The following is a 27,156-nucleotide window of genomic DNA, read 5'->3' as shown; positions in this document are numbered from 1 at the left end:
TTTAAAAGGCTAATAACTTTATCCTAGATCAGCACTCCTACTCTGAGACTCTTTGTGAATGTGAGCCCCAATCTTCTCCAATGTGTTTTTGAGAAGGAGAGAGGATGTGAGGAATCAAGGAAACACAATTAAAATGCAATTTTCCCAGCAACAACTTTGCACAACATAAGTGTACTTCACCTCATTTCCTTTTATTGCTGCTGTCCTCAAGCTTGTGCAAATAACAATGAACAAGAYAATGCCAATGGGAACAGGAAGCCATTACAGCTGAATCAAAACAGTCAACATAGTTACACCCATCACCAGAGTCATAGCACGCCTTTCCAAACACTGCAGCACCTCTCTATTGCATTCTACTTCAGCACGTATCCATATCACAACACAACACGTCATTTTGACTGCTGTACCTCATGTAGTCCTAGTATGCCAAGTCTGYGTGAGCATTTCTGACACTGTGCTTCTGTGCAAAAAATATCAGATCAGTTACAATGCCTAGCAAAATGTTTTCACAACTCAGGAACCACATCAACGACACGCTGTAATGGTCCTAAAATCCACACAGAAACTATGTAGAATATGTCAGAGAGGAATGAACCCACCCCTCTTCTGCCTGCGCCTCTCTCCTCACCCCCGCCCCCATCCCCTTGGCCCTCTGCATACCACTTGAGACTCCTGCTCCTAATATAGACCAAACTGGTTTGTGGGATAGGCAGGGGGAGAGGAGCCTGCATGTAGCAGGACCTAACGTTTGTTGTTGGGTGTGTAGTGGCCAACTCTTTCATGGAGAAAATACTTATAAGGCAGGTAGGTCATGGAACAGTTGGCCGGATTTGTGTTTGAGAAGTGTGTGTAGGACTGAAACATGTTGGACTACAATGAATAAAGCTGGGKTAAAAAGTCTATTGGATTGTAAACAGTGTTTTTGGTTTAGAGCTTAGTTCACCTTGATCCTGAGTGTTTTTCCTTCGAGGTTCATTCCAGCAGATTTTAGAGCACCATTATCAAAGTGTTATGGAGTGATTCAGGTTGTTGGTGTTCTCTTTCTGTTGGTCTAGATCTTGTTTCAAGAGATGCGTGAACAATTGAAGAATGCAGGTAATTCAGGTAACCTTCAGTGTTTGTGTGTGCATGTACACTTGTGTGTCTGTTTCGTGGAATGAGGTGTATAGGGGATCTATAACTGTCTGTGTGTGTGTGTGTAACTTTGTCCCCACTTCACCTCCCCATAACTTCAGAGGCCGATGCTGAGATGTACATGAAGTTCATGAAAAATCATTGCTGCTATGAGGCCATTCCAACCAGCTGTAAACTGGTCATATTTGACACAACACTACAAGTAAGAGTCCAATGTCCTGTAACTCACTTGTATGTTGAAGCTAAACAATACAAAATAAGGGGGAGAAGAAAAAAAAAGAGTCCAGGGTCGTGTTCAGTAGGGCACATCGTAGCAAAACGTTTTACAACAGGTTACAGGATCTTATTTGACAAATTCACGTAGTGCCTCCCCGTTTTAGAACATATTCTTCCTGCTGAACTCAACCCAGATATTTAATCTCCCTCCACTTCCCAAGGGAAAGGTCATGGTCCCTTTTGGTATGACATTTCAAATCCTCTTTCCTGTAATTACAGCTACAATTATAGCAGTTTTCCCTTTTCCCCGCAGCGATATTTCATGTGCGGCCCCCTCATTCCTGCTTTCCTAAAACATACTCACTACTAAGGCCGGTGTTAACTGGTTGTGTTAAAAAAAATCATATGTTTGCAGGTGAAGAAAGCCTTTTTCGCTCTTGTAGCAAACGGCTTGGGAGCTGCACCTCTCTGGGATAGCGAGACACAGAGATTTGTGGGTAAGAGAAGAGATTAGGGGGTGCTMTCTTGCTACTTGCTTATGGCAACGCAATTCCCTGAATGATTGCAARCTTGGACTGCTTTTGGGGATAGTGTGATATGAAGACTAAACACTAGCGCGTATCCATGCCAACAGTGATAAGAGCTCTCTCTCTATTGTCCTCACAGGTATGCTGACTATAACAGATTTCATCAACATTCTCCATCATTACTACAGGTCCCCATTGGTGTGTATTTTAACCAAATGCAAGTCAATATCCCAGACATAAGCATGTTTCACATTTCATGTCCAAATCATCCCAACGTGTCTGAAATGGATTGTGTAGCTCAATAAACGTACTTTAAGATGATTTGGACATGAAACATGCAAAATGCTAATAACAGGGGATATTGACCTGCATTGATTTTTTGACAAAAATTCTTAAATGTTAGCCTTTGGTGACAGTGGCCAGGTAAACAAAACCAAAGCATGGATTGCTGTCTTACCTTGTCCATAAATTGCTTACAGGGTAAGGAAACCCTTTTGTAATTTGGGTGGACTATCCCTTTAAGCCTTGTCCTGGACTAAAAAGCATGTTCAATGGAGACAAGATCATGGTTGTGTGAATGACACAGACATCATTCATAATATAAGTTGTCCAATGTGTTTCCCCCCTCCCACAGGTTCAAATGAATGAGCTGGAGAGGCATCAAATTGGAACATGGCGAGGTGATTCATTCAAGTAAAAAAGCTAGAGAAGGCAAATGATACAGTGTTCTTTGTCTATGGTATATACGTACATGTCTTCCTGTAACTTTCCCTTCCGTTTATTTCTCTCTSTCTGCAGATGTGTACCTGCAATACTCCAACCACTGTCTTCACAGCATCACTCCAGACGCCAGGTGAGGCTACGCAGCTCTCAGTCAAACCAACTCCTGTCACCTGGCTTTGTCTGAGTTGTCACTTTTGCTGATAACTTTTTTAATGAGTGACAGACTAAGGAAATTGAGGCTGGGATTCAGTCAATTACAGGCAGTGTTCTAGGTTGTGTTCATTAGGGCACACTGTAGCAAAACGTTTTTGCAACATGACCCAGGTGTGGATGTCAGTGACTATTGGCCTACTCAGTCTCCCCTCCTCTTTTGCAGCCTCTTCGACGCCATCTATTCCCTACTGAGGTATAAGATCCACAGATTGCCGGTTATCGATCCCGTGTCCGGAAATGTCTTACACATTCTCACGCACAAGCGAATCCTCAAGTTTCTCCATATATTTGTAAGACAACATGACTTGAAGATGTCTGTGTGTTTTTGCTCATATCATTTGGGCATCCACTTCAAACAGTGGTGTTGTGAACTGTATGTGTTGCTTTTACATTCCTTGTGTTCCTTCTTTTTTTTTTAAGTACTCTACACAGAAAGAGACAGTCCCATAACCCTGCTTCATGCAGAAGACGATCCAGGATGTTGGGATCGGGACATTCCGGAACATTGCCACGGTCCAGCAGACGGCCTCAGTCTACGATGCCCTGTCTGTGTTTGTAGAGAGGAGGGTCTCCGCACTGCCCGTAGTAAACGAGCAAGGTGGGTTAACCTCATCTCTAGTTCAAAGTCGAACACTGACTCGTACAGTATATGTGTATGTCCTTATGTAGGTGCCCTTCAAAATAAAGTTTGACTTGTAAGAKGTAGGTAGGCTATGTATCTCACTGTCCTTTCTACACCAAGGCAAGGTGGTGGCTCTCTACTCCAGATTTGATGTGATTGTAAGTACYCCAAAACTGCCCTTTACAGTTTAATTCACCTGAAAACTATACAAAATAAAGTCCTTTGTGTCTTTGTTGGTGCATTGTGTACATTTTGAATTGTTCTCGCCGCTCCTCTCCTCGTCTCTTCTTCTCGGAGACAGAATCTGACCGCCCAGAAGACATACATACATGTCCATGGGGGAGGCCATCCGACGGCGCTGCTGTTTCGTCGAGGGCGTCATCAAGTGCCTCCCAGACGAGACCCTGGAGGCCATCATCGATCGCATCATTAAGGCTGAGGTTAGTGTCCCACTCTGCTCCCCCCAGGGTTGTGTTCATAAGGCACCAAATGGAAGAAAACAGGCTGTAACAGGGAGGGACTACCTGAACGTGTCCAATTAGAAACACTTATTTTTATTTTTGCTACGGTGTGCTCTACTAAATATGACCCAGGTCATGTCCTCTGTCACAGTGGCCCTGCCTCTCCACTCCACCTATGAGTTTGTTTTAAAAATACATAAAAGTAATGGGCTATGACATGCTGTAACATTTCGCTCTATTAGCCCACACAATGAAATATAAATAGAGTTATGAAGGTTTGTGACATTARGCCACTAGTATTTTTATGTATTTCAATGTATTAGCTGTAGACTGTATAGGTATTAGCCCTCTGTTGCTTACTGCTCTGCTCTACTCTACTTAATTACCGGTACGCCCTTGTTGTGTAACCACGGTCAACCCTTTCCCACCACACACTCCCATCCTGCACCATCCTCTCCCCATTCTGCACCAATTCTCTCCCCATTCTACCCCATCCTGCCCCCATCCACTCTTCATCCTCTCCACATACTGTCCTCATCCTGTTCCCATCCTCTCCCAATCGTGCCCTCCATCCTCTCTCCATCCTGTCCCCATCCTGCCCCATTGCTCTCTCCATCCTCTCCTCTCCCCTTCCACTCCACATCCTGTTCCCATCCTCTCCCAATCGTGCCCTCCATCCTCTCTCCATCCTGTCCCCATCCTGCCCCATTGCTCTCTCCATCCTCTCCTCTCCCCTTCCACTCCTCATCCTGTCCTCATCCTGTCCCCATTCTTTCCCCTCAGGTCCATCGGCTGGTCCTGGTGTACAAAGAGGATGTGTGCAGGGGGATCATCTCTCTCTCCGACCTGCTCCAGGCCATGGTGTTAACCCCGGCAGGTAATGACGCCCTTTTAGCCTCTTAGCACCTGTGKGAGTCAGGCCCCCTTGCCCTACCTACATCTTCCACCGCCTCTTGCCCCACCTCCCTGGCCCAGGTAGGTACACTCTTTTTCTCTCCTCTCCCTGATCCCCCCAGCTCACTGACTGGCTGTCAGACACGCTTCTTTGACCCCCCACAACAGCTGCTGCTGCTATACGTTGCCCCCTGTTTCTCTGAGCTTCAGCCACATATCAACCCCGAAGCACCAACATGCAAGTGGGCACTCACGCACATGCACTCACTCACACACAAAGGGTGATGATGACGACCTCTGACCTATCGTTCCCTGATGCACGGGGCGCCGGATAAATCCAATGATTTTCAGAAGGACTGGAATCTTGAAGATTCCAAGCCTTTGTGGTTGACATTCTATGGACTAGCTGCAGCTAAAAGRCTAAGTTACAGTATGGCACTYGAGGAATGTGGTGATGTATCTGCATAAAGATTTGATGATATCCAATTTGATCCGCGTGCCACATGGCACMCTATTCCGTATAGTGTAGTGTACTACTTTTGACCATTGTCCATAGGGCTCAGGTGAAAAGTAAAAAAATATCTTGGCTTGTGCAAGCCGGAACGGCTCATAGGAGCACGAGCCTAACTCCTGTTTGTGTAGCGTGAGGCAGCTTGATGGACAAGTACAGCCCCTGGACAGGACACTAGTCTATCTCARGTCAGTAGTGCACTATATATAGGTAATAGGGTGCCATTTGGGATGCAWCCATGTTGTTGTACATTTGCATCTCTCAGATTGGTTTGTGTCTATGGCAAGGATCTGTACGGAGCTTATCATCTACATTTATGCTGATATAATGCGCACAACCTTTTTTAAATCATATGCTTTGGTTATAATCATTCCAATCTTTGATCATATTGCATCTCCACTGTTGTTTATTCTTTTCCAGAGATTTCAAGCAAATCAAACTGAGATCACGAGAGAACAATGTGAAGTGGATGAAAAGGGAGACCGTTTTCAAAATGTCATCGCACTGCTGTAGAGAGAAACATAATCCGCAACAATCAACTGTATCAGTTGAGTTCAATAAAACACAATTGTCCTTAGTTGCATTTTATCAAATTGATGATGTAAGTTTGTGTTACTTTGTGTTGCGCTGAATTTGTGCTTTATTAAACATGTTCAAATCAATTTGACTTGTTTTTTTATAATGGACTTGCACAATGGATTTCACTGTTTTATGTAAGCTTYTCAGGGTAACAAGTGGAGATAGAAATATAAATTGTATTTTACGTAACAATGGATAGTAGTATCCAATTTATCCAGCAGATGTCAGTAAATAGSTATTGTTTTCKCAAAACCAAGAGGGCAGTAAACAAGGAAGCACGTGACATGCTGAGCCAGTAAACTGTGTTTCCACTAGATAGCACAGCTACAAAGTCAAAAATGGCTGTATAGTAAGAATAGATGAAAACCACATTTTTCATGTTGGTCTTAATTTAAAGGTTAGGCATAAGATTATCAGTGTGGTTGRGGTTAGGGTTAAAATCACATTTTAAGAAGAGCAATTGTAGAAATGGGCGGGGTTTATGACTTTGTGGCTGTGGTAACTAGTGACGACCAGTAACATCGGTACTTTTTTTTTGTTATCCATGACGGGCCTGCGTGGATCTATGCGCCTATCCATACCCCGTGATCACCAAAACAACATAACAAAGTGGGGGAAAAAATGGCGAGCGGAGAGGAGGCTAGACGCCCCTCTGTTTCTTCCTCTTCCGTCCTCGAGGACYTGTTCCCTGCCGGAGGATCAGAGCCAGTATGCGGGGATGGGAACCCTGAGCTCGTGCAACTGCGAGAGCGTCTYCAAGGCTGGCTATCGCAATATGAGCCTTTGCTGTTATGGGTGCAGAGGCTGCTTGTTTGGGAAAGGCCGCTCTACAGCATCTTTGTTGCGCTCACGCTGAACACCTTGTTCTGGTAATGCTAAATCATTAGTAAGAATCACTCATGTAATCCGTTATGTTGCACTGAATAGGAAGATGCACTGTAGCTACTGTTGTTTTAGCTTGGTAGTAGTAACGCTAGCTAGATACTTGCTGTAGTGCAGCTAGATTGAATGACAGCGAGACATCGATAATCCCTTGGACGATAGTGACGCTAGCTAGGTGGCTATTTAACGCTGTCAATTGGTAGTTTGGTATGCCAAAATGTACCCTACTAGTATCAATTAAATTATTAACGTTTAGCCAAATACCATACATTAGCTACAAGTTAGCTGTCTTTGAAATAACAGTACCTAGTTGACAGCTGTCAAATCTACCTACCTTGCTAACAAGACTTTTTGGAGCGTTCAGATAGAATTGTGAAAATGTAKAACAAACATGCCTCTCCGACATGTAGACCAAGGAATCATGATGGCTGTATTCATGGCATGTATATCTGCAACGTTTTGACAACTGAACGTGGCCAAGTTGACAGTTCTTGTTTCATGTATTGTCCTSAACCAGGACAGGGGGGTAGCTGACAGCCTATTCACTCTAGTGGCTAGCTAGCTACTTAACGTTAGTAAATAGCTAGGAACATTTTAAAATGGCATGGGTTGTTTTCATGTGTGTTTTACAGGCTTCTGTCTTCGACGTCCCTGCGTCCTCTCTTCCTCCTGAGCCTTTCCATTCTAGGGCTYATGCAGCTGGAGAGATGGAAGCATAAAATACCTCTTACAACCGGTAAGTAAGTTCATAGTAGGTGCATGCATGCATTACTCATGCCACACCCACCCCTGACCCCGGGGGTCAGTGTGAAGTCTGAAATGCTAGTATAGGTCACGCTTTGATAAGATGGTTGAATGATTTGGATTGGATTTTTACATGTCATTGTTCTGATGACTTTGATTACCAAGCCTATTCTATGAGGTCTAAAATGTATTGTTGATGATGTTGGACTTAGATGAAAAAAATCTCTCCTGTCTACTCTCTCCACTACAGTTCAGTATCCTGAGGCTAACCCAATGGAAAGGTACACATCTTGACTCAATTAATGGTCCAATGCAGCTGTTTTTAATCTGTGTCAAATCATTTCTGGGTAACAATTAAGTACCTTAATGTGATTGTTTTTCAATTGAAATAGTACAAAAATAAACAAATARCTTCTTAGCMAAGAGCAATTAATCAACAAGAATTTAGCTAGGACTGTCTGGGAGTGGTCTGAGTGGGGAGGGGAAATGTAACATTAGTTGTTGTTGGCAGAGAGGTTTGGAACTTTTTCTTATTGGTTTATTCATTCAGTTACTGCATGGAGATGTCACCATTGAAGGCCGAAACTCCATCCCACCAAAACAGGCTGAAATTTCAGGCAGTCTTTTCAAATGGCTCTTACACTAAAAGGGCATTATCATCATTTGCACAATATCACAGTATTATTCCAACCTCATAGTGTGGAAATGTGTATATAAAACAGAGGAAAATCACAATTTGACTGTACCGGGCCTTTAAACACATCCTACTCCACCCTGCTCCTATAACACCTTCAAGCACTTTACTGTTCTAGTGACTCATGTGATTATTCAGGYGTTTTCCCTACTTGTTTGGTGCTCTGTACCTGTCAATAGCACCAGGGCACATATTTATAAAGAGTAGTAGAAGAGCTGATCTAGGATCAGGCTCACCCTATCTATTATTATAAGCACTCCTACTCTGAGACGCTTGAAGCTTTTTRGGTCTGGCTTAGTACTGCTTGTGTTCATTTGTTAATCCCACGGACTCTTTCTCTGACTGCAGAGAGACCATGAATATGCAACCCCGGCTCCTCAGCATTCCAGAGCTCAGTTTCCACCTGGTGGAGAGCTACCTCTACTGCTGCCTCTACGTCCAGGAGATGCTGCAGTACAAAAGGCAGAACCACGGAAAGGTATGTTGGGTTTGATGGCGGCTCAGTGGGTTAGAGCTCATTGCCTCCAACATCAGGGTTGTGGGTTCGATTTCCACGTTGGCCACATATACTGATTGTCAGCTGGCATCTTTAGGTTGAAGTGTATTAAAGCAGCTGCTAAATTACCATACTGTTAAGTGCCTCTTTTCTCYCTCCAGTTCTGTGCCATGATGTGCTSTGGTTGTTCTGTGCTCGCCGTGGTGGGACACTACGTACCAGGAATCATGATATCCTATATCATTGGTGAGCTGCCTTGCGTTTTCAATCCTTTTTCCTTGTTTTTCACAAAGGCAACCAACCAACCAGTATGCCAATGGGTGTGGTTGTCTGTAAGAAAAGCAGTGCTACTGCATAACAATTGCCAACCAAAGTTATTGCCAATAACTTCTAAATGCAACCTTCATACCACCATTTATAGTGTTGCCATTCCCCAACCTAGAAATGTATTGKGATTTGGCCATTTGTGACGCTCRSTATTCCAGGGTSKWRKYMAWWRKKSMMMMMRKWRKYMRRMMWTTKSMAMRKTKKWRSSKTTKGRRKWAAWKGKTTYSSYWMSGKKKTYMMYWAWKRAWWMSRMCCYKRARKWWWWYCCYTTYYYYKGKTWAAMYWAARRWTKGKYTGCATTCCAAATGGYACCCTATTCGCTATATAGTGCACTAYTTTTGACCAGAACTCTATGGGCTCTGATCAAACGTAGTGCACTATGTAGGCAAAAGGGTGCCATTTCGGATGCTGCACTTGCCATGGKGAGTCAAAAGCCACTTAAGTGCCATGTTGGGGTTGTTTTTTGTCCTGTGCCCAGCGCTGAGTGTGTTGGTRTGGCCTCTGGTRGTGTACCACGAGCTGATCCAGCGGATGTACACGGGCCTGGAGCCCATCCTGATGAAACTGGACTACAGCATGAAGGGAGACACGCAGCACCACAAGCACGATAAGAGGAGTGAGTTTACACTGTGTGTGTGTGTGTGTTTGATGGTGCATGTGTGTTTGCCCTGCCGCCATTCACGTCACCAGGTCCCCTCTCTGGCTGTGAACACTGAACGTCAGGGTTGCCTGGTGTTAGGTTCTAATTCTCAGAGTAAAACACTCAACAGACATGATGAAAGCTTAACCAAGTTTATTCTGCCCAGAGGGTCAATATAGCTGCATTCAGACAAACACATTTTCACACAAGCACTGATATTTAACCGTTCCTCATAGGCGGAGTCTCCTCCAACACATCTGTACAAACAATTCTTTACTGCTAGGCATGACACTAGTGATACAGGCCATGAACTTTTATTTCTCCCTTAAGGTGACCTGACCTCTAACCCCCCCCCCAATCACTAATCCATGGGTCTCTCCCCTTATCAATGCCTGCCACATGTAATCGATCCCTGCACTCAACACGTTCCAAGCTTAATTGCACACACTATATACCTTCCTCCTATAACCATTAACTTCTGGTGTAGACCCTCTAAACCTCAGCACTCCATCAGTGACATGAATAAGTTTATTTCCTATTCTCAGAACCCAACACTGRGAAATCGYTCTCCTCCCGGTTTGTGCCACTAGTGTGGCAGCTGGAGCAAATGTATTTTCAGACATGTAAGGATTAGGGTTTCCACGGATCCTTRAAGGTCTTAAATTGTGCTTTCAAAGGTCTTAAATGCAACAGAGATGACTACAGTGTTTCCGTTAATTGTTGCCACCGCGGAAAAACAAACACAATTGAACGCAAGTAATACTCTTTCAAGACCTATTCACATGTGAGCCTCTGTGAGTCGCATCGTTGCCAGAGAGAGCAAGGTAGCCTATGCCATTTGATAGACGACACTAACTAGAGCTGGGACGATAAACCGAAAATTAGACGCCCTCCTCCTACCGAAGCAATTTTGCTTATGTTTGTAATTTCGGTGATTAGGCTACACAACAGTCATGCTAAAACCATTATTTGATTAACCTGCTTCCTGCAATGAAAGTATCTGTTCTGTCCCTGTTTCGCTGCTGGCTCTCACTCCCCTCTTTGCACACAAGGGGAAGGGAGAGATGTATTCTGATAAGCGCAAGCACACTGAAAGTTGAGCAACATTTAGAAATATAATTGCGTGAAAGACAGTTTTTCAAACAACTACTGTTACTGTTGTTAAAAGAGTCTCAGCTTTATTTGAGTAACACTTATTTTGGAACTGTCAATATAAAGGGAAAAAAAACACTTTACAAACGCAGTATGTAATTGAGATGATTCCCCAACGGAGCGGAGCGCACCTTTTGCGRTGAATGCATCAAGTAGGCTACCAATGAAACGTTTTTGTAGGACATTACATTTACTGTTCGATCAATTGCGTGGCTAAAGAAACAATATCGTATTTAGATTTAGCAATCTCGCTAATGTGCTTTGAGTTCCCACTTCCTCAGTTGGTAAATGATGTAGCTTAGTCTATCACCTAGGCCAATATGTACAACAAATATACAGGAAAATTCACCTCTAAAGAGACAAAAATATCAAATTATTCTGGATCCTATTTTGAAAAATTGCACATAACCAAGTATAACCATTGGATACCTGATTCATTTAATGAGGGAGTTATTTTCTTCACCTTTTTGGTTGTAGTCTGTTATAGCATAATACCTCCAGAAGAGCTACTGTGTGTGTGTAGACATTTGTTCCAGCCCCACTCTAACAAACCAGATTCTACAAATCGACCTTGTTAAGCTGACTCGGGTGTGTTTGAGCAGTGCTGGATCAAAAGCCTGCACGCCCCGTGGCCTAGCTCTGGTTGACCATGTGTTTTATATAGTAACAGTGCTGTATATTTGACATTTTTTAAGGCATTTTTTTWATCGTTATGGTATTGAGTATCAATGTACTAAGCTGGTATTGAAATCGAAGCCAAAATTCTGGAAACTTAGTTGATGATTAGTCCATTGGGGTAGCCTAACAAATGCAGATGGGCAACCCCATGCTTCAGGCACCTAGTCTAGCCAGTAGCCACTAAACTACTACATTCGTCAGGCTCGTTGCTGAAATGGCACACCTGCCTGATAATGAGCCACCTTTGAAAGAGACAGCCCTAAAAATACGACTGTTGCTTAAATGGGCTCATTTCTGGAGAAGTATATTAGCTGGTGTGGCGCGCGCAGACCTCGATTTGTATTAAATTGTACGCCAAGTGACATTTTAAATGTCTTAAATTCAACTTCTTGGATCCTGCAGTTACCCTTTAAACTGTGTGCGTGTGTTGCAGAGGTGAAGAAGGAGGTGGAGGAAGGGGATGAGCCCAGGGCTGAGACAGAGAGCGAGAGCGAGGAGGAGCTGTCCTGCTTTGCCCCCCTGGTAAGCACCACATTGTCTGCCATCTTGCACCAGGGCACTAGAACCGTGTGTTTGTGTGGACATATTTACCTATACTTGTGGGGACCAGAACAAAAATTGGACCAACTGGGGACATTTTGTCGGCCCCCACAAGGGGAAAAAGGCTATTAAGGTTAGAATTAGGGTTGGGGGCAATGTTCCCTCAAAAAATGTTGTCACTGAGCAAATTTCAGGTCTACTGAGCGCAAACTTGAATGTTGTGAAAATTCTGTGCAACTTCCAGKGCGCATTTACTGTGAACACTGAGGCTGTACCCGCTTTAAATTAGTTTTTTAACAGTTGGCCAAGTACACTACTATGGCTATTTTATCATAATATAGTCTTACCAGAGTGGCCTACCATCGAAAACAATGGAGAAAATGCATCCCATAACATTTTAACATGGAAATAGCTGTTCTATCATTCAGCCTAGATTCCATGAGACTTGTCAAATCATTTTGCTGATTCAATGGTTTGGCTGATTCAAAATTAGACAAGTGTTGCGTGCCGATAATCTTTCCTTTCTCCCCAGCAATATGCAAATGTTCACTTCCCCTTATGGATTTGAAAGGAAATGAACGTTAATGGAAACTCCCTCTAGCCYATACCTTTAAATCCAATGCTTTTACATATGTCTGGAATAGAACAAGCGCACACTTCAGGAGGAATGAGAGATTATTTGTACTCAACCAAGATATTCCCCTCAATGAAAGGCTAAATATTTGTTTTAGTTTTTTACAGAATGTGGTTTAATTCATGTTTGTTGACATTTCCTCACAATTGAGAGGATAAGAAAATATTATGGCTTGACTTTGTAATGRCCTAATTGGGCTCTAGAATKGGTTCTGTCGAGAGCCTTTCACTAAAGAGCAATGGTGATGTCATTCAATTGTACCATGTCATTGGTCAGGTGGATGCAAAGACCACAGCCCTGGCAATGGCCATCACSGACTCGGAGCTGTCTGACGAGGAAGCATCCATTTTGGAGAGTGGGGGTTTTTCCGTATCCAGAGCTACCACCCCACAGCTCACAGACGTCTGTGAAGGTAGGTACCCAAGCACAGCAGGCCCTTCCTCCAAAGTATCTGTCCTGTGCAACTTGGATTCAAAAGAAAAGGAATGGTGTGTATTCATTAGTGCAAACCGAAGCAAAAATGTTTTGCCCCATTAAAAAAATACTCGCCTAGCGTGTTGTTATTGTCGGTCAATCAAAGTGGCACCACAGTCAGAGGCCCCATGTGTAGCAAATGAAGTGGGAGACCAACTGGTAGGCTGTTGTTTCATATGAATGAAGTTGTTGTAAACAAGGATGCCTCAATTAGCCTTGCTATTTTAGCTAGTTAGCTGGCTAATTTAGCTGGCTACTGTAGCTAGTTTCTATACAAAGATTAGATGCAGTCAAGACGGACACTAGCAGATGGTATGATAGATAACCTATGGCAGCAACAAGTTTGTCTAACTAAGCGTGTGTCGGTTTGCCAACTTTCTCTCCCTCCTCCGTGCCCCACACAGACTGTCACACACACCCTGCTCCCCTATCGCCCCTCCCCCACCCTTCTAAGCAGAGCGCAAGTGCACCGGCTCTCAAGTTACGCAAGCAGGTCTCCATTGAAGTTTAAAAAATAATACTCTTTAAAACATGTATTTAGACTATCTGAAGAAAAAAAGAAAAAAAATCTTATCGTGAAATCATTTCAAATGCCCGTCCCTAGCATATAACCCGATGTTAGACATACAGTTGAAGTCGGAAGTTTACATACACTTAGGTTGGAGTCATTAAAACTCGTTTTTCAACCACTCCACAAATTTCTTGTTAACAAACTATAGTTTTGGCAAGTCGGTTAGGACATCTACTTTGTGCATGACACAAGTCATTTTTCCARCAATTGTTTACAGACAGATTATTTCACTTATAATTCACTGTATCACAATTCCAGTGGGTCAGAAGTTTACATACRCTAAATTGACTGTGCCTTTAAACAGCTTGGATTATGTCATGGCTTTAGAAGCTTCTGATAGGCTAATTGACATAATTTGAGTCAATTGGAGGTGTATTTCAAGGCCTACCTTCAAACTCAGTGCCTCTAAGCACGGGGGTGGCAGCATCATGTTGTGRGGGTGCTTTGCTGCAGGAGGGACTGGTGCACTTCACAAAATAGATGGCATCATGAGGTAGGAAAATTATGTGGATATATTGAAGCWACATCTCAAGACATCAGTCAGGAAGTTAAARCKTGGYTGCAAATGGGTCTTCCAAATGGAYAATGACCCCAAGCATACTTCCAAARTTGTGKCAAAATGGCTTAAGCGCAACAAAGTCAAGGTATTGGAGTGGCCATCACAAAGCCCTGACCTCAATCCTATAGAACATTTGTGGGCAGAACTGAAAAAGTGTGTGTGAGCAAGGAGGCATACAAACCAGCTCTGTCAGGAAGAATGGGCCAAAATTCATCCAATTTATTGTGGGAAGCTTGTGGAAGGCTACCCAAAACGTTTGACCCAAGTTAAACAATTTAAAGGCAATGCTACCAAATACTAATTGAATGTAAATAATTTTCTCTACTATTATTCTGACGTTTCACATTCTTAAAATGAAGTGGTGATTCTAACTGACCTAAGACAGCGATTTTTTTTGTAGATTTTTTTTACTAGGATTAAATGTCAGGAATTGTGAAACTGAGTTTAAATGTACTTGGCTAAAGTGCATGTTAACTTCCGACTTCAACTGTATGCTGTTGACTCCTTCCTCATTCACTATATATCAGAATTACATTTTCACTGCATATTAAACGGCTACTCAGGATATTGTAGATATTCACTCGCAAAAAATATCTTGCCATGTGCAGGCRAGCTTTAAGCTGCTGCAATGTGACAGCTGCTGGACCAAAACGGCAGAGAAGTTCAGCCTTGCGATTCACATTCTTCGAAGTCAACCCAATATTGCGATTTACTTCACGCATTGCTGACTACCTTTAACCCCATCCTCTCTCTCTCCTGTGACTGTTTAGACCTGGACCAGCAGAGTGTGCACAGTGACCCAGAGGAGGCCTTCCTAAGGGACCTACCTGAATTCCCCTCGATTGACGAGTTCCCCATCGAGCACAGCCTCCTCCACTTCCCATTGCGTGGCCCCGGTCAGGGCCAAGGGGACGGGGCCGCGGCTGGGGGAAGAGAGCCCTCGGAGGGGGAGCCCATGAGCCCCGCCAGCCTCCTCATCCAGCACCTGGCCTCCCCGCTCCACTTTGTCAACACACACTTCAAYGGACATGGACGGCCGCCAGGTGGGGACCAGGGACCACTGCTGGGTGCTGGGAGAGCGGAGGTGGTGGTGCATGGGGGGGAAGGGGAATCTCAGGCCCCGAGGCAGTCACTGGAAGCCCTGAGTGAGGAGATCGTGAACACGGCAATCTCCACCGTGGTGCAGAACACTCTGTCGGCCCTGCAACGCACCGAGGCAAGCAAGGGCCCATCCATCGCAGATTCCCTGCCCACCGACATGCCCCCCAGCGCCCTGGAAAGCCCCCCCGCCCCTGTCGCCGAGACAGAGGAGGCAGAAAAGGACCAGGATGTGGTCGCTGCAGAGTCTGAGAGGAGTGCCGAGGAGATGCCGGAYGACATGTTTGTACCGACCGAGGACGAGGACTTTGAGATTCTGGACCAAAGTGAACTGGAGCAGATGGAYGAGGGTCTTCTCAGTCCTGATGGACAGGGGGTAGTGGGAGTGGCCACTCCYGCAGACACACCCCCATCTCCAACGCACCAACCGGAATCCTTCTAGCGTCCTCATCACCGCTCATACCCTACTGTTTTTGTTTTATGTAGATATACATTATACAGATATATATGTACACTTATCAAAGTGTCTGTGGTTAGTGGCAGTTGGTTAGTGATTGAGATCACTGTGGTTGATTCTGCCTTCACACGATCACTGTGGATTAGTCCAAATGGCACCCTATTCCCTTTATAGTGCCCTACCTTTTACCAGGGCCCATAGGGCTCTGGTCAAAAGTAGTGCACTATAGCTGGAATAGGGTGCCATTTGGGATCAAACTTGTTGCTTGGGCTTGATGGCACCTGTGTTTGACAGGCTTTTATTGCGTTTAACCAAGGGAACAAGCCATCTGAGTTTTGGGAGCTACTAGTAATATGTTTGGGTGGCAGGAGAACGGTTTGGTGGAGCTTCGTCCCAGATATGTTTGTGCTGTATGTTGTAATGCCAAATGGAGTTGGGTATATTACAGCACAATCTGCAATGGGACCAGCCTATAGGGTTCTACACCCACCCTTCTTGAAGGAAATGATTAACAGGTTATATGTAGATGGATTCTTTGAGAGAAAGATAAGGTTTTTGTTTTTGATTATATTAATATATATGATAAATTATTTTATTTAATGGTCAGTTTAATGGAAATCTATTGTCCTCATATGGGAATTTGAAAGTAATAAAGATTCTCTATGGTCAGTAACCCAAGTCGATTCTACAATCTGCAATGGATTTAGATCTTTAGCAAATCACACGTTTTCATCATGTAGGCACAAATACGTACATTTGGGAGTTTTATTTAAGGCAGTTTATTAACCAGCAACCCCTCAAGTAAGTTCAGCACTCAATTGTGAAGTCTCCCAAACAAAACTTAGTACTGTAGTTATTAGCCATACACAAAGGATTTATGCCATCTATTTTAACCAAAATTAGGGTGTATTGGACATTGTAGGCACAAATATGTATGTTTGGGAGTTTTATTGAAGGCAATTTAATGACCAGCAAGCCCCTCAAGTAAATTCCACACTCAGTGAAATTGTGAAATCTCACAAACAATAATTTACAATAGATCTTTGAATTTTAGTGTGTATTTTTTTTAATCCTCAAACCAGGTGATGGTAAAATATTTCTTTACCCATACAAAACATACTTACTGTGGTATGCTGACAACCTTTTCAATTGCTCATCGTCAACATCTCAACGGTCTATATTTTGTTAGTTGTATTCTGTAATGTTTGTAAATGAATGCAAGTGCTACTTCACCACCACCAATTGCTTAATGTGTACAACTTGAAAATGTTCTGGGTACTTAATACTCTTGAAAATCCCAGACCTAGGGCAAAACATTTGTAACACTGTGGGAGGCAACCAGTCTGTCTAGAGACTAGGTACCCAACATCTAAAGAAGGTTCATAATGCAGGTTTTGTCATGGCAATCCCACATACAACTGCCATTCGCTATGACAAATGATTGAAAGTAATAGGAATACATGCATTGCATTATCTCTGTCAAAAAGGTATGTTACCTAGGTCCTATGTAACAATGATGGGAATTCTTCATTTCATAAATTGGTTACTAGTGGGAATTCAGCTCAACCCTCAACTTAACTAGGGACAGCTTTATTGCGTGTGCCTATCTGATCTGAATCTCAGGAGTGGGATGTACTTTAGTTTGTGCAATGGAAGATACCGTTGCACATAGAAACTAATATGTAGATGCAAATTAATGAGAGGTAGAAAATGGTGTCCACCAATGTTTAGCCTAAAGTTCCCCAACCCAAGTTGTCCCTGTGCACTGTATTGTAATATAGACCAACCTTTTTCCTGGCCAATGCCTTCCAAGCACTTCTGTAAAAAGTTTCCCTCAATGAGAGCAATTTAACATTGCATGTGAAAACCAAGCATTAAAAATTCAACTTGGAGGGAGCAAGACCTTGGACTTGTAGCAAGCATGCAATTGGTATGTTGCAGCTTAAATATAATTTCTATAACACTCATTGGCAATTTAGTGTGATTTCATTTAAAAGGTCATTTGTTTTACTATAATCCCACTGTAACTAACTATAAAAAGATATTAACAAATGTGTTATAGAAATGTTTGCTTATGCTTTTACTGCTTCACTTGATCTATAAAGGCACTTAACAAGAAATGTWCTATTGTAAAGAAATGTATCTTGTCTCCTGTTTTTCAGAAACTACTCATCAATTTGATCTTTTACATCTACAAAGGAACACAAACCAGTTTTGAAAATGCTGATAAGATTTATTGCAATTACAAGAGGTTAAACAGTGACAGCAGCTCTTTGTGCAGTGAAAGAGAATAAAAGAACGAACTGAAACAAGGGATGGAATGCAGTTGAAATTTATTTAAATCCCTTTTATCCATCTAACCCATATCCTCCTCTCCCTCCTCTTCAAACTCACCCTCCTCCTCGGCGGTGGCATCCTGGTACTGCTGGTACTCAGACACCAGGTCGTTCATGTTACTCTCGGCCTCGGTGAACTCCATCTCGTCCATGCCCTCTCCGGTGTACCAGTGCAGGAAGGCCTTGCGGCGGAACATGGCTGTGAACTGCTCAGAGATGCGCTTAAACARCTCCTGGATGGCCGTGCTGTTSCCRATGAAGGTAGCGGMCATYTTGAGGCCGCGGGGTGGGATGTCGCAGACTGCRGTCTTGACATTGTTGGGGATCCATTCGACGAAGTAGCTGCTGTTCTTGTTCTGCACGTTCAGCATCTGCTCGTCCACCTCCTTCATGGACATGCGGCCACGGAAGATGGCGGCCACGGTGAGGTAACGGCCGTGGCGGGGGTCGCAGGCGGCCATCATGTTCTTGGCATCGAACATCTGCTGGGTGAGTTCGGGCACCGTCAGCGCTCTGTACTGCTGGCTACCTCTGCTGGTGAGGGGGGCAAAACCTGGCATGAAGAAATGCAGGCGGGGGAATGGGACCATGTTGACAGCTAGCTTACGTAGGTCGGCGTTGAGCTGGCCAGGGAAGCGCAGGCATGTAGTGACACCACTCATGGTGGCTGACACCAGGTGGTTGAGGTCCCCGTAAGTGGGAGTCGTCAGCTTCAGRGTGCGAAAGCAGATGTCATACAAGGCCTCGTTGTCGATGCAGTAAGTCTCGTCAGTGTTCTCTACTAGCTGATGCACAGACAGGGTGGCGTTGTAGGGCTCCACCACGGTGTCTGACACTTTGGGGGAGGGCACCACACTGAAGGTGTTCATGATGCGGTCAGGGTACTCCTCACGGATCTTGCTAATCAACAGGGTACCCATGCCAGAGCCCGTGCCGCCTCCAAGGGAGTGGGTGAGCTGGAAACCCTGAAGACAGTCGCAGCTCTCGGCTTCCTTTCTCACCACATCCAGGACGGAGTCGACCAGCTCTGCTCCCTCAGTGTAATGGCCCTTTGCCCAGTTGTTACCTGCACCACTCTGTCCTTTAAACAACAAAAAGTAAGCAATGAGATGTAGGCTAGACATATTACTATGGTAAGGTGAAATGAATTTGCAATTTCAAAGCATTTGCTCACCAAAGACAAAGTTGTCAGGTCTGAATATTTGGCCAAATGGTCCAGAGCGGACAGAGTCCATCGTGCCAGGCTCCAGATCAACTAGAATGGCACGAGGAACATACTTGCCACCTGAAATAAATTAACATACACATTATGGGTCAGCAGCTAATTTGTGACAGATTTTCATGCAAATATTGTCAAATCTGCATTAAGAAAATATGTGCATTTTCCCACCAGTGTTAAGTTTCCACAACTGACTTGTTGCGGATAAAAATCAGTGTGATAACAATGCACAAAAACATTTACTTTTTCACTTAAGTTTTCATATACCATTTTTTTTTTATTTTTTTTTTAGTTCAATGTGTTTCCAATTGCATTTTCAACTCTACCGATAGTTTTGTCAAACTGTTGCATTAAATAGCAAATGTTCCTACTCTGGTCTTGGTACATGCACTCTAGCCAACAGCTTGCGGATACAGTGCGGGTAGGCTAGTCTACATGATGAGATTTATGGATAAGAGTGAGAATATTTGTATTTGTCAAACAGCAGTCATCAGGTCACCAGAATTAGACCCTCTTTATTGGAAAGGAGCATCAAGATCTCATCTGTAGCCTAAAACAGCATTGTTTCTCTGAGTCGGAGTGGGAGACCACACACCATGTTGCGTGACTCCAAGTTTACTTCGATATTATGGTTATGTTAAATCTGGGAATCTGGTTAAGAACTTTGCAGACAACGATTTTAGCAGTCTTATGCCACTATTTTTCCACCCTAGAGAAAACGTCCACATCGTGGGCAAATTCTTAGGTCATAAACGATTGTCAGATGTCTTGGCTCGTTCAGTGTGACAGGGTCTAGGTCTGCCGATTTTAAGTACCGCTTCGCACGGTCTAACAAAGTTCTAGCAGTGTCTGAATTTTGGGGTCTTTATCATGTAGTGTGTGTGTGGCTGGTGTTATGAGCCRATCCTRGKGACTGACCAACAGGAACACGGTTGGCACTGAGTATGCACACAATAATACAATTATTGTGAATAGTTAGATTAATATAATAGTTCAATTTAAACATTCAGCCTACATGCTGTGCAAGAACGATTTCCCTAATCTTTTTTACATGAAAGGTCTGAAATCAGGCCCATTTTATTCTGAATTCAGCTTAATCTGAGTTYGGACATAAGGTTWATGTGAAAACTATTTCTAAGATGCAAACTTAGTTTTTCTGAACTCACTTAACTGGCGCATAAACAGAGGCTTGAGCTGCTGGAACATGCCCAGATCAAAATATAAAATAAACTGCTGCAGTTGATTGCAAGCCAATTGCAGAATGTGACTACAGAAGCATATCCTACAATYTGGACAGGTTGATATCAATATTTKAATTTGTTAACATCACACAGTGTGACAATGTGTTAGTTAAAGAGAACACAGCATCATTTTTTGAATACTTGACACTACTACCAGCGCAAATACACTTTAAAATCACTTCAACTCGCAACTTTAATGTTTTATATTTATTCAAAATGTCACAATTTAGTTAGCTACCTATGTACATASAGGATCCTTTCCATTTAGTTACCTGTTGCCTCATTGTAGTACACATTGATTCTCTCAAGCTGCAGATCGCTATCTCCATGGTAAGTGCCAGTTGGGTCTATTCCATGCTCGTCACTGATAACCTCCCAAAACTGCAAAAGTATGATGGAGTGGTTAGTGGCACGTCGGCGGGTAAAAGTTACTCATAGCATTATAGCTAGCAAGCTAAAGTWAGGCGCCGAGCAGCCATCGACAATTGACCAAATTTTACTCTTCATATCAACCACACATTTCAGATAGTTAGCTAGCTAACGCTAGCTTTGGTTAACAAATTGCAAATACTTTAGTTTGGACTTAACTTATGAGCAGGCTAGCGACACAAAATTAGCTCGCGAACGTTAACGTTAGTTACTTTGAAAATGCAACTGCGTTTGCAATACATTTGAATAAAAAAGTGGCCTTACCTTGGCACCGATCTGATTTCCACATTGACCGGCCTGCAGATGAACAATCTCCCTCATKTTAAAATCGAGTTGACGTGAAAATTAATAAAGATCACTTGTAAACATCTGACAAYAACTGTAATCTTTACTACGCGCCTTTTTCTAAGCTTCTACAGTCGAGCGAGCCGTTGAAAGAGAGGGAAAAGWTAGCTTCAGCTCACGTGAGGAATTTGTCTTTGCATGCATTCCATTGGCTAAATCAAAATTACATCATTATCATACAAAGCAATAAATGCTTGGGTGTGTGAGCAATGATGTCTGTGTGTGTATGTATATATATAATTKTTTTGTTTTTTTCATGGTCCTTATAACCCTAGCACAGGCAAAGACAGACAGCCGCCAGCCAGTCAACGAATGTTTTTTTTGTTGTTGTTTTTTTACATGCAGCCAGTTGATAGCGGTGGATGGATAGATATATACAATATGTTGTATTTAAAAATATGTTATTACATGCAGTGTTTACCTATGGACCATGATATAAATAGAATTGCATAATGTAGCACACACACAACATGTGTGAAGCCATTCCTTTTTGACCCCAATGTGAAACTGCTACTTAACCAGAAAACAGCCCAAACCTGTTGTTGGGCCCTTGTGCAAGGCACTATCCCACTGCTTAAGGGGCACTGCTCTGTGGATGACACTTTGCTGCCTATAGCCTCTTTAATTTGCTCTGTGGATGACACTTTGCTGCCTATAGCCTCTTTAATTTGCTCTGTGGATGACACTGCTGCCTATAGCCTCTTTAATTCCCAACCATCAAAACACATAAAGAATAGCCCACTGAGCCTCTGTCAGAGTACATATCCTTTATTGCTGATGCTATATGTTGGCAATTGAGAGGCTTTGAAGCCACCGCTCAGCCAAATAGGCACTCCCCAGTAGGCAGTCTTCCATAGAAATGAATGGAATTATACAGTATTTCAATTAAATGTTAAGGACAAAATTACTTTTATTTACCACCTATTATTTTTTGTTGTTGTAGTGGGGACAGTAACATTAGGACCCCCCCCCCCTCAAAAGCTGTCATTTTTTGTTATGTTTAGCACATATATCATTTAAAAATTAAGGTGCCTTTAAGGTGCCTAATATAATAATTGTAAAAAAACAAATGCAGTCATTTATAAATGCATTTATATAGCTTCCAAATATTTTTTTATATGGGAGGAGTAGCTAGATGGCTGCGCGGTGGCTTCAATAGAGCATACCGTCAGTGATCCAGGTTTTATGCACACTGTTGCTCTAACCCACGGACACTTGGACCCTTGTCAGACAGACAGACTGCCGCAGAGGAAATGCACGCCATATGTTAGACCTGCAACTCACCACAGGCRTTTGCATATTTGAGTCAAAAGTCAAAAGCACTAGGAGGGTGTCAGTGTGAACAAATGGTGAGCTAGCCAGCCCAATGCTGTGTTACAGTACTGACATGAACACTCGGCTGGTATGTATGAAGACAGCCTCTTGAAAACGAGACATGCAACTCTGCAAACATTCCTCACTAAAACCTTGGAGTTCCAGCCTTTGATTTTTGGATTCACACCCCACCAGTTACATAAGGCTTACAGACATGGAATCTGATAATGGCATGAACTACGTAAAAATAACTTCATAGGTCAAACAATAAGTTGAAGGGGAAGGATGCAGTGGGGAAGAAGGATACAGTGGGGAGAGGGGCAACCAGAAGTCCAGTGATGATGATATTCATTGAGGTCATCASTATTTATTTAGTCACCAAATACATTCAACCTTTAATATGCAACTGAATGTCAGATGTCTTTATCAAAAAGTATAAAGACCATTTTTGTTTATTTTGAACAAACATATAACAACTCTGACAGAAAGCGCTTCAGAAAGTAGTRTAAATTCATGCAGTGTCTTTTCTTGTCCTTGATGCAAGCTCTTTCTCCTATGGATAGTGTAAACAAAATAGAAACACAAATGGAACATTACTTTGCAATAAAAGGTTCATGAAAAATCAATGAATCCAAAGGAATGAGGGCAATGCAGTACAAATGTTTCCCCTACCATTAGTACAGATCAGGTCCCCCCACAATTGTTTTCAATTGAAATCTTAAGAGGTCCTGGAAAATAATCTACAAACACTGGCACAGAAGCATACTAAGCTATGAGACATGTGATTGCTGTACCTGTGTCCTAGTTACTATACTCACCTCCCTGAGTTGGTCTGCAGCAATCTGCAGTTTGGCCCTCATCTCATCACCAATGATGACATCAGACAACACGGACCATCTACCATCCTGGAAGCTCACTGGCATTGAGAAGACTACACCAGCTGGGAGRTTGTACTGTCCTGCCGAGAGGCCAAGAGAAGACAGATATCAGGGCCTTTATTCATAAAGTGTCTTAGAGAAGGAGTGCCGATCTAGGATCAGTTTGACCTTTTAGACACTCATACTCTGAGGTCACTTTATGAATATAGGCTTCATAGGCAGCACTTATTTAGTATGCTTACTTCTTTGTGTTATTTTTATTTATTGTTTGTTTTTGTTATACCTTATGCTATTTTTAGTATTACATTGTTATTGATTACTGCATTGTTGGGGTTAGAGCTTGCAAGAAAGGCATTTCACTCTACTTGTGCATGTGACATTGAAACTTATCCTGGAACACACTATATAAAATGCTGATACAATATATAAAAATGACTACATAGCCTGGTCCCAGATCTTTAGGTGCTTTAATAGCCAAATCCTATGGCTGTTGTCAATGCTAATGTTACAGCACAAACRGATCTRGGATCAGGCTTAATGATRCAGTCTTTCTATAGCCAAGTCATGTCAATGACTCTAGGAGTTGGCAAGTCTGCACAAACAGATCTGGGACCAGACTAGTATTATTCCCTCCTATCTGCAACTGTCACTATATTGACTTTTGACCCAACCTGTGCTGAGTATGCCTAAGGAGAGGACCTCCTCAGCAGAAGAGTTGCAGTTCCAGGCCTTTAGAACTGCAATGATCCCATTAGTGGCTGATATGGCTGTGGTCCTCTGGGACTTGGAGGCTACAGTGGCACGTTGGGAACTGACCAAATTCAGGAAGTCAGTCTGTAGCCATTTCCTTTGAGAAAAAAAAAAGTATTTAAAAGTTTGGGTGTACTATGTGTGTGTTAGAACTAGAGCACTGATGACAGGGAGGTATATTATCAAAACTTAGTGGTATTTTGGTATTTTATGGTGTTGAATTTAGGTATGAAATAGCACAGGAACAGTAGCTTCGTCCCAGATCTGACTGTGCTGTCTTGCCAAATCCGAAGGACATTTTAGCATGACAATGACCATAGGAGTCGGCTACACAGCACAAACAGATCTGGACTGCAGGAACAGTACAGATTCATTGATAAACATAATTTGGCAATAATGTCTTAGCAAACAGTTAAGTTACCTGTCATATATCATCTTTAGGACTGGCTGAGAAAAATCTGATGGTCCCCAGATGGCCCCTTCGTATTGGAAAACCTTCGCCCTCTGCAGGTCAACATGGGAACTGCCGCTGATGTTGCCCCAAACGATGACATCTGTCACATCTGACGGAGACGATAAAGAAGAATCACTTGAAGGTTTGAGGTTTTTTCCAATTTAAGGTGAAAATGTTTATCCATTTTATAGATAATATATAAATGGTATATATATGGTAAAAAATGATTGCGCTAAAAGTTTGATTTGAGGGAAGTTTCACTTGGAATGACTGGGATATGTTGTTGTCTACTTTAGTTGAATGCACTGACTCAGTCGCTCTGTATAAGAGCAAAATTAATGTAAATGTACAATTTTGATTTGTTACCTGCAGTCTTCACAGATAGCTTCTGTGCAATGTGGGCTCTGGCTTCGTACTCCAGTTGAGTTGCCACGCCGACAAAGCGTCCGCTGTCAACCGAGGGAGCGTTCTCTAGCAGAAGGGAGCACTTCAGGTTAACCAAGGAGTTCCCAGCCACAATCACCGCCACGTTCTTGTGCGCCCTTTCGTCGATAAGGCGCCCATACTGTGTAACGCTCCGACACATTCCTCACCTTAAAAATAATAATATGGTAATTTAGCAGATGTTTTTATCCAAAGCAACTTACAGAACTGTCAACACTGACACATGTTCAGCGTATTTGTGGAGTGGATGATACAATAATCCAACCCACAACCCTGGTGTTGCTTGCACCGTGCTCTAATCAACCCAGCGAGCCATTCGAACTACACACCTTGCTTTTCTTCCTCGTCCTCCCCTCCACACTCAGGCCAACTGTCATCCAGGAGGATGATGAAGTGTGCTTGTTGGAAGGCCTGGTCCAGCTCTGTGTAGACAGTGACTTTATGGAGCTGTGTGAGAGCCAGATCCTCTGTCTCCATCCTGACCCCCTGCAGGTCCTCCTCGATGGCCCCCACATCCAACAGGTGGGCTGATGGTTGGGGTGTCCCGGAATACCCAGGGGCAAACAGCTGGGGATCAGGATGTAGCAGGTCGGGTTAAGAGCACTGCAGGGTAGCAAAGGGAGGGAACAGTGGGTTAAAATATGTTTGTGATGTAGGCCTAAAGCCATAGGAGTTGGCAGACAGCACAAACTGGTCTGGTAGATTAGGATGCTTCGCTGCCTATAACTTCTGTACAAGAACATATTTGAGCCAAACATTTTCAATATTTTACTTCATATTTCAATGGCAATAGAAATGTCATTTTCCTTCCCGATTGGACTCAATTGGAAATGGAATGATCCAGCCTGCGCTCACATTGAGACGCAGCTAGCTACCCTACGTACCTGCTGATCCATATGTGCAGTGGCTTGATGAGGCTCTGATGGTACACCTCCTCCTTCATGCACAGCTCCCGTGTCAGCAGGTTCTCTGTTGCAATCTTCATCATCAGTTCCGTYGTCATATCTGAGGTGATGCCATAGTAAGCCTGGAAGACAAGCAGCACTTTGACATGATTTGATCAGGATGTTTCTATTCTTGCTGAATCAACTGATTGTGGAATTATCAACAAAGTAATAATTGAAACAATGCCAGACTGATTGTTATCTTTGAATAAGGGTGATGTAGTAACATTACCTGTACATGTTCTAGGAAGTCGCTGAAGCCCCCTAGAAGCATTCCTTTACCCCCACGGTTGATCAGTTCCCTCCATATCATGGGGGAATGCTCATGCTGCCAGCCATTTTCCTTGCAAGTGGTTTCCAGCCATTGCTGGGAGGTGGAAAGAGAGGGTGACACAGATTGTCTGGACAGAATATCTCTAGTTTAGGCTACACACTGACAAAGTAAAGAGACCATATGAAAATAGAATTGACTGAATGTAATAAATGCATCTACCTGCCACTCRTCGGGGTGCATGCAGAGCGTGTGGATGCTGAACTTTGGCAGAGATCTTTGCAGTAAATCTGCAAGAAGTTCAGCTTTGGCAAAGTACGGGCAATTTGCCTTGCCTGAGAGAAAAACAAGTTGTCATGTACGGAATGTCATTGCCAGCAGGTCATAAGCTCTTCCCATTTAGGTAAGTCAGACATTTATGTCTACATAGCTAATACAACCTAAACTTAAACAAGTCTTACCAGCAAGTACAAATTTTGCCATGTTTGATGGCCGGATGTCAGTTGTTGCTAGGAAACCAGAGGTGTTATTTTAATTGTGTCCGATAGGAAACAGATGTATACGAAAGTCGCTACGTTTAGCTGAATATTTTTTGAATTGTGATATTAAATATTATATGAAAATTCAATACATATTCACTATAATTTTCCAAACAAATTATGAATATAAATATTTAAAATATCAAAGAACTAAAACTTAACATGA

General features: G+C 43.0%; 3 protein-coding genes and 1 pseudogene across 3 annotated transcripts; 2 read left to right on the top strand and 2 right to left on the bottom strand.

Moving 5' to 3' along the window:
• Positions 1-708: 708 nt before the first annotated feature.
• LOC111971018 (5'-AMP-activated protein kinase subunit gamma-3-like) lies at positions 709-5,963 on the top strand (annotated as a pseudogene).
• Positions 5,964-6,422: 459 nt separating this feature from the next.
• On the top strand, positions 6,423-18,140 carry retreg2 (reticulophagy regulator family member 2). The gene is made up of 9 exons (XM_023997812.3): positions 6,423-6,749; positions 7,395-7,498; positions 7,757-7,787; positions 8,549-8,678; positions 8,858-8,942; positions 9,502-9,639; positions 11,927-12,015; positions 12,944-13,079; positions 15,042-18,140. The coding sequence occupies exons 1-9, from the start codon at positions 6,502-6,504 to the stop codon at positions 15,809-15,811; spliced, it is 1,731 nt and encodes a 576-aa protein (XP_023853580.1). The 5' UTR covers positions 6,423-6,501; the 3' UTR covers positions 15,812-18,140.
• LOC111971015 (tubulin beta-4B chain-like) lies at positions 17,212-21,484 on the bottom strand. Its single transcript, XM_023997813.3, has 4 exons — positions 21,316-21,484; positions 20,895-21,003; positions 19,337-19,447; positions 17,212-19,243 (listed from the first exon to the last, which is right to left on the bottom strand). Exons 1-4 carry the CDS (start codon positions 21,370-21,372, stop codon positions 18,183-18,185), a joined length of 1,338 nt encoding a protein of 445 aa, XP_023853581.1. The 5' UTR covers positions 21,373-21,484; the 3' UTR covers positions 17,212-18,182.
• Positions 21,485-23,144: 1,660 nt separating this feature from the next.
• On the bottom strand, positions 23,145-26,955 carry mdh1b (malate dehydrogenase 1B, NAD (soluble)). The gene is given in 12 exon segments (XM_070445980.1): positions 23,145-23,263; positions 23,529-23,668; positions 24,260-24,435; positions 24,760-24,901; positions 25,159-25,361; positions 25,363-25,389; positions 25,571-25,811; positions 25,814-25,839; positions 26,121-26,263; positions 26,413-26,547; positions 26,674-26,786; positions 26,913-26,955. Coding segments are annotated over 12 exon segments (1,410 nt in total). The 5' UTR covers positions 26,935-26,955; the 3' UTR covers positions 23,145-23,221.
• Positions 26,956-27,156: the final 201 nt, after the last annotated feature.

The sequence above is a fragment of the Salvelinus sp. IW2-2015 genome, linkage group LG12, assembly GCF_002910315.2.
Source record: "Salvelinus sp. IW2-2015 linkage group LG12, ASM291031v2, whole genome shotgun sequence".
NCBI classification, from domain to species: domain Eukaryota; kingdom Metazoa; phylum Chordata; class Actinopteri; order Salmoniformes; family Salmonidae; genus Salvelinus; species Salvelinus sp. IW2-2015.
The sequence above is the reverse complement of the archived record's forward strand: the minus strand, read 5'-3'. Positions and strand labels throughout refer to the sequence as shown.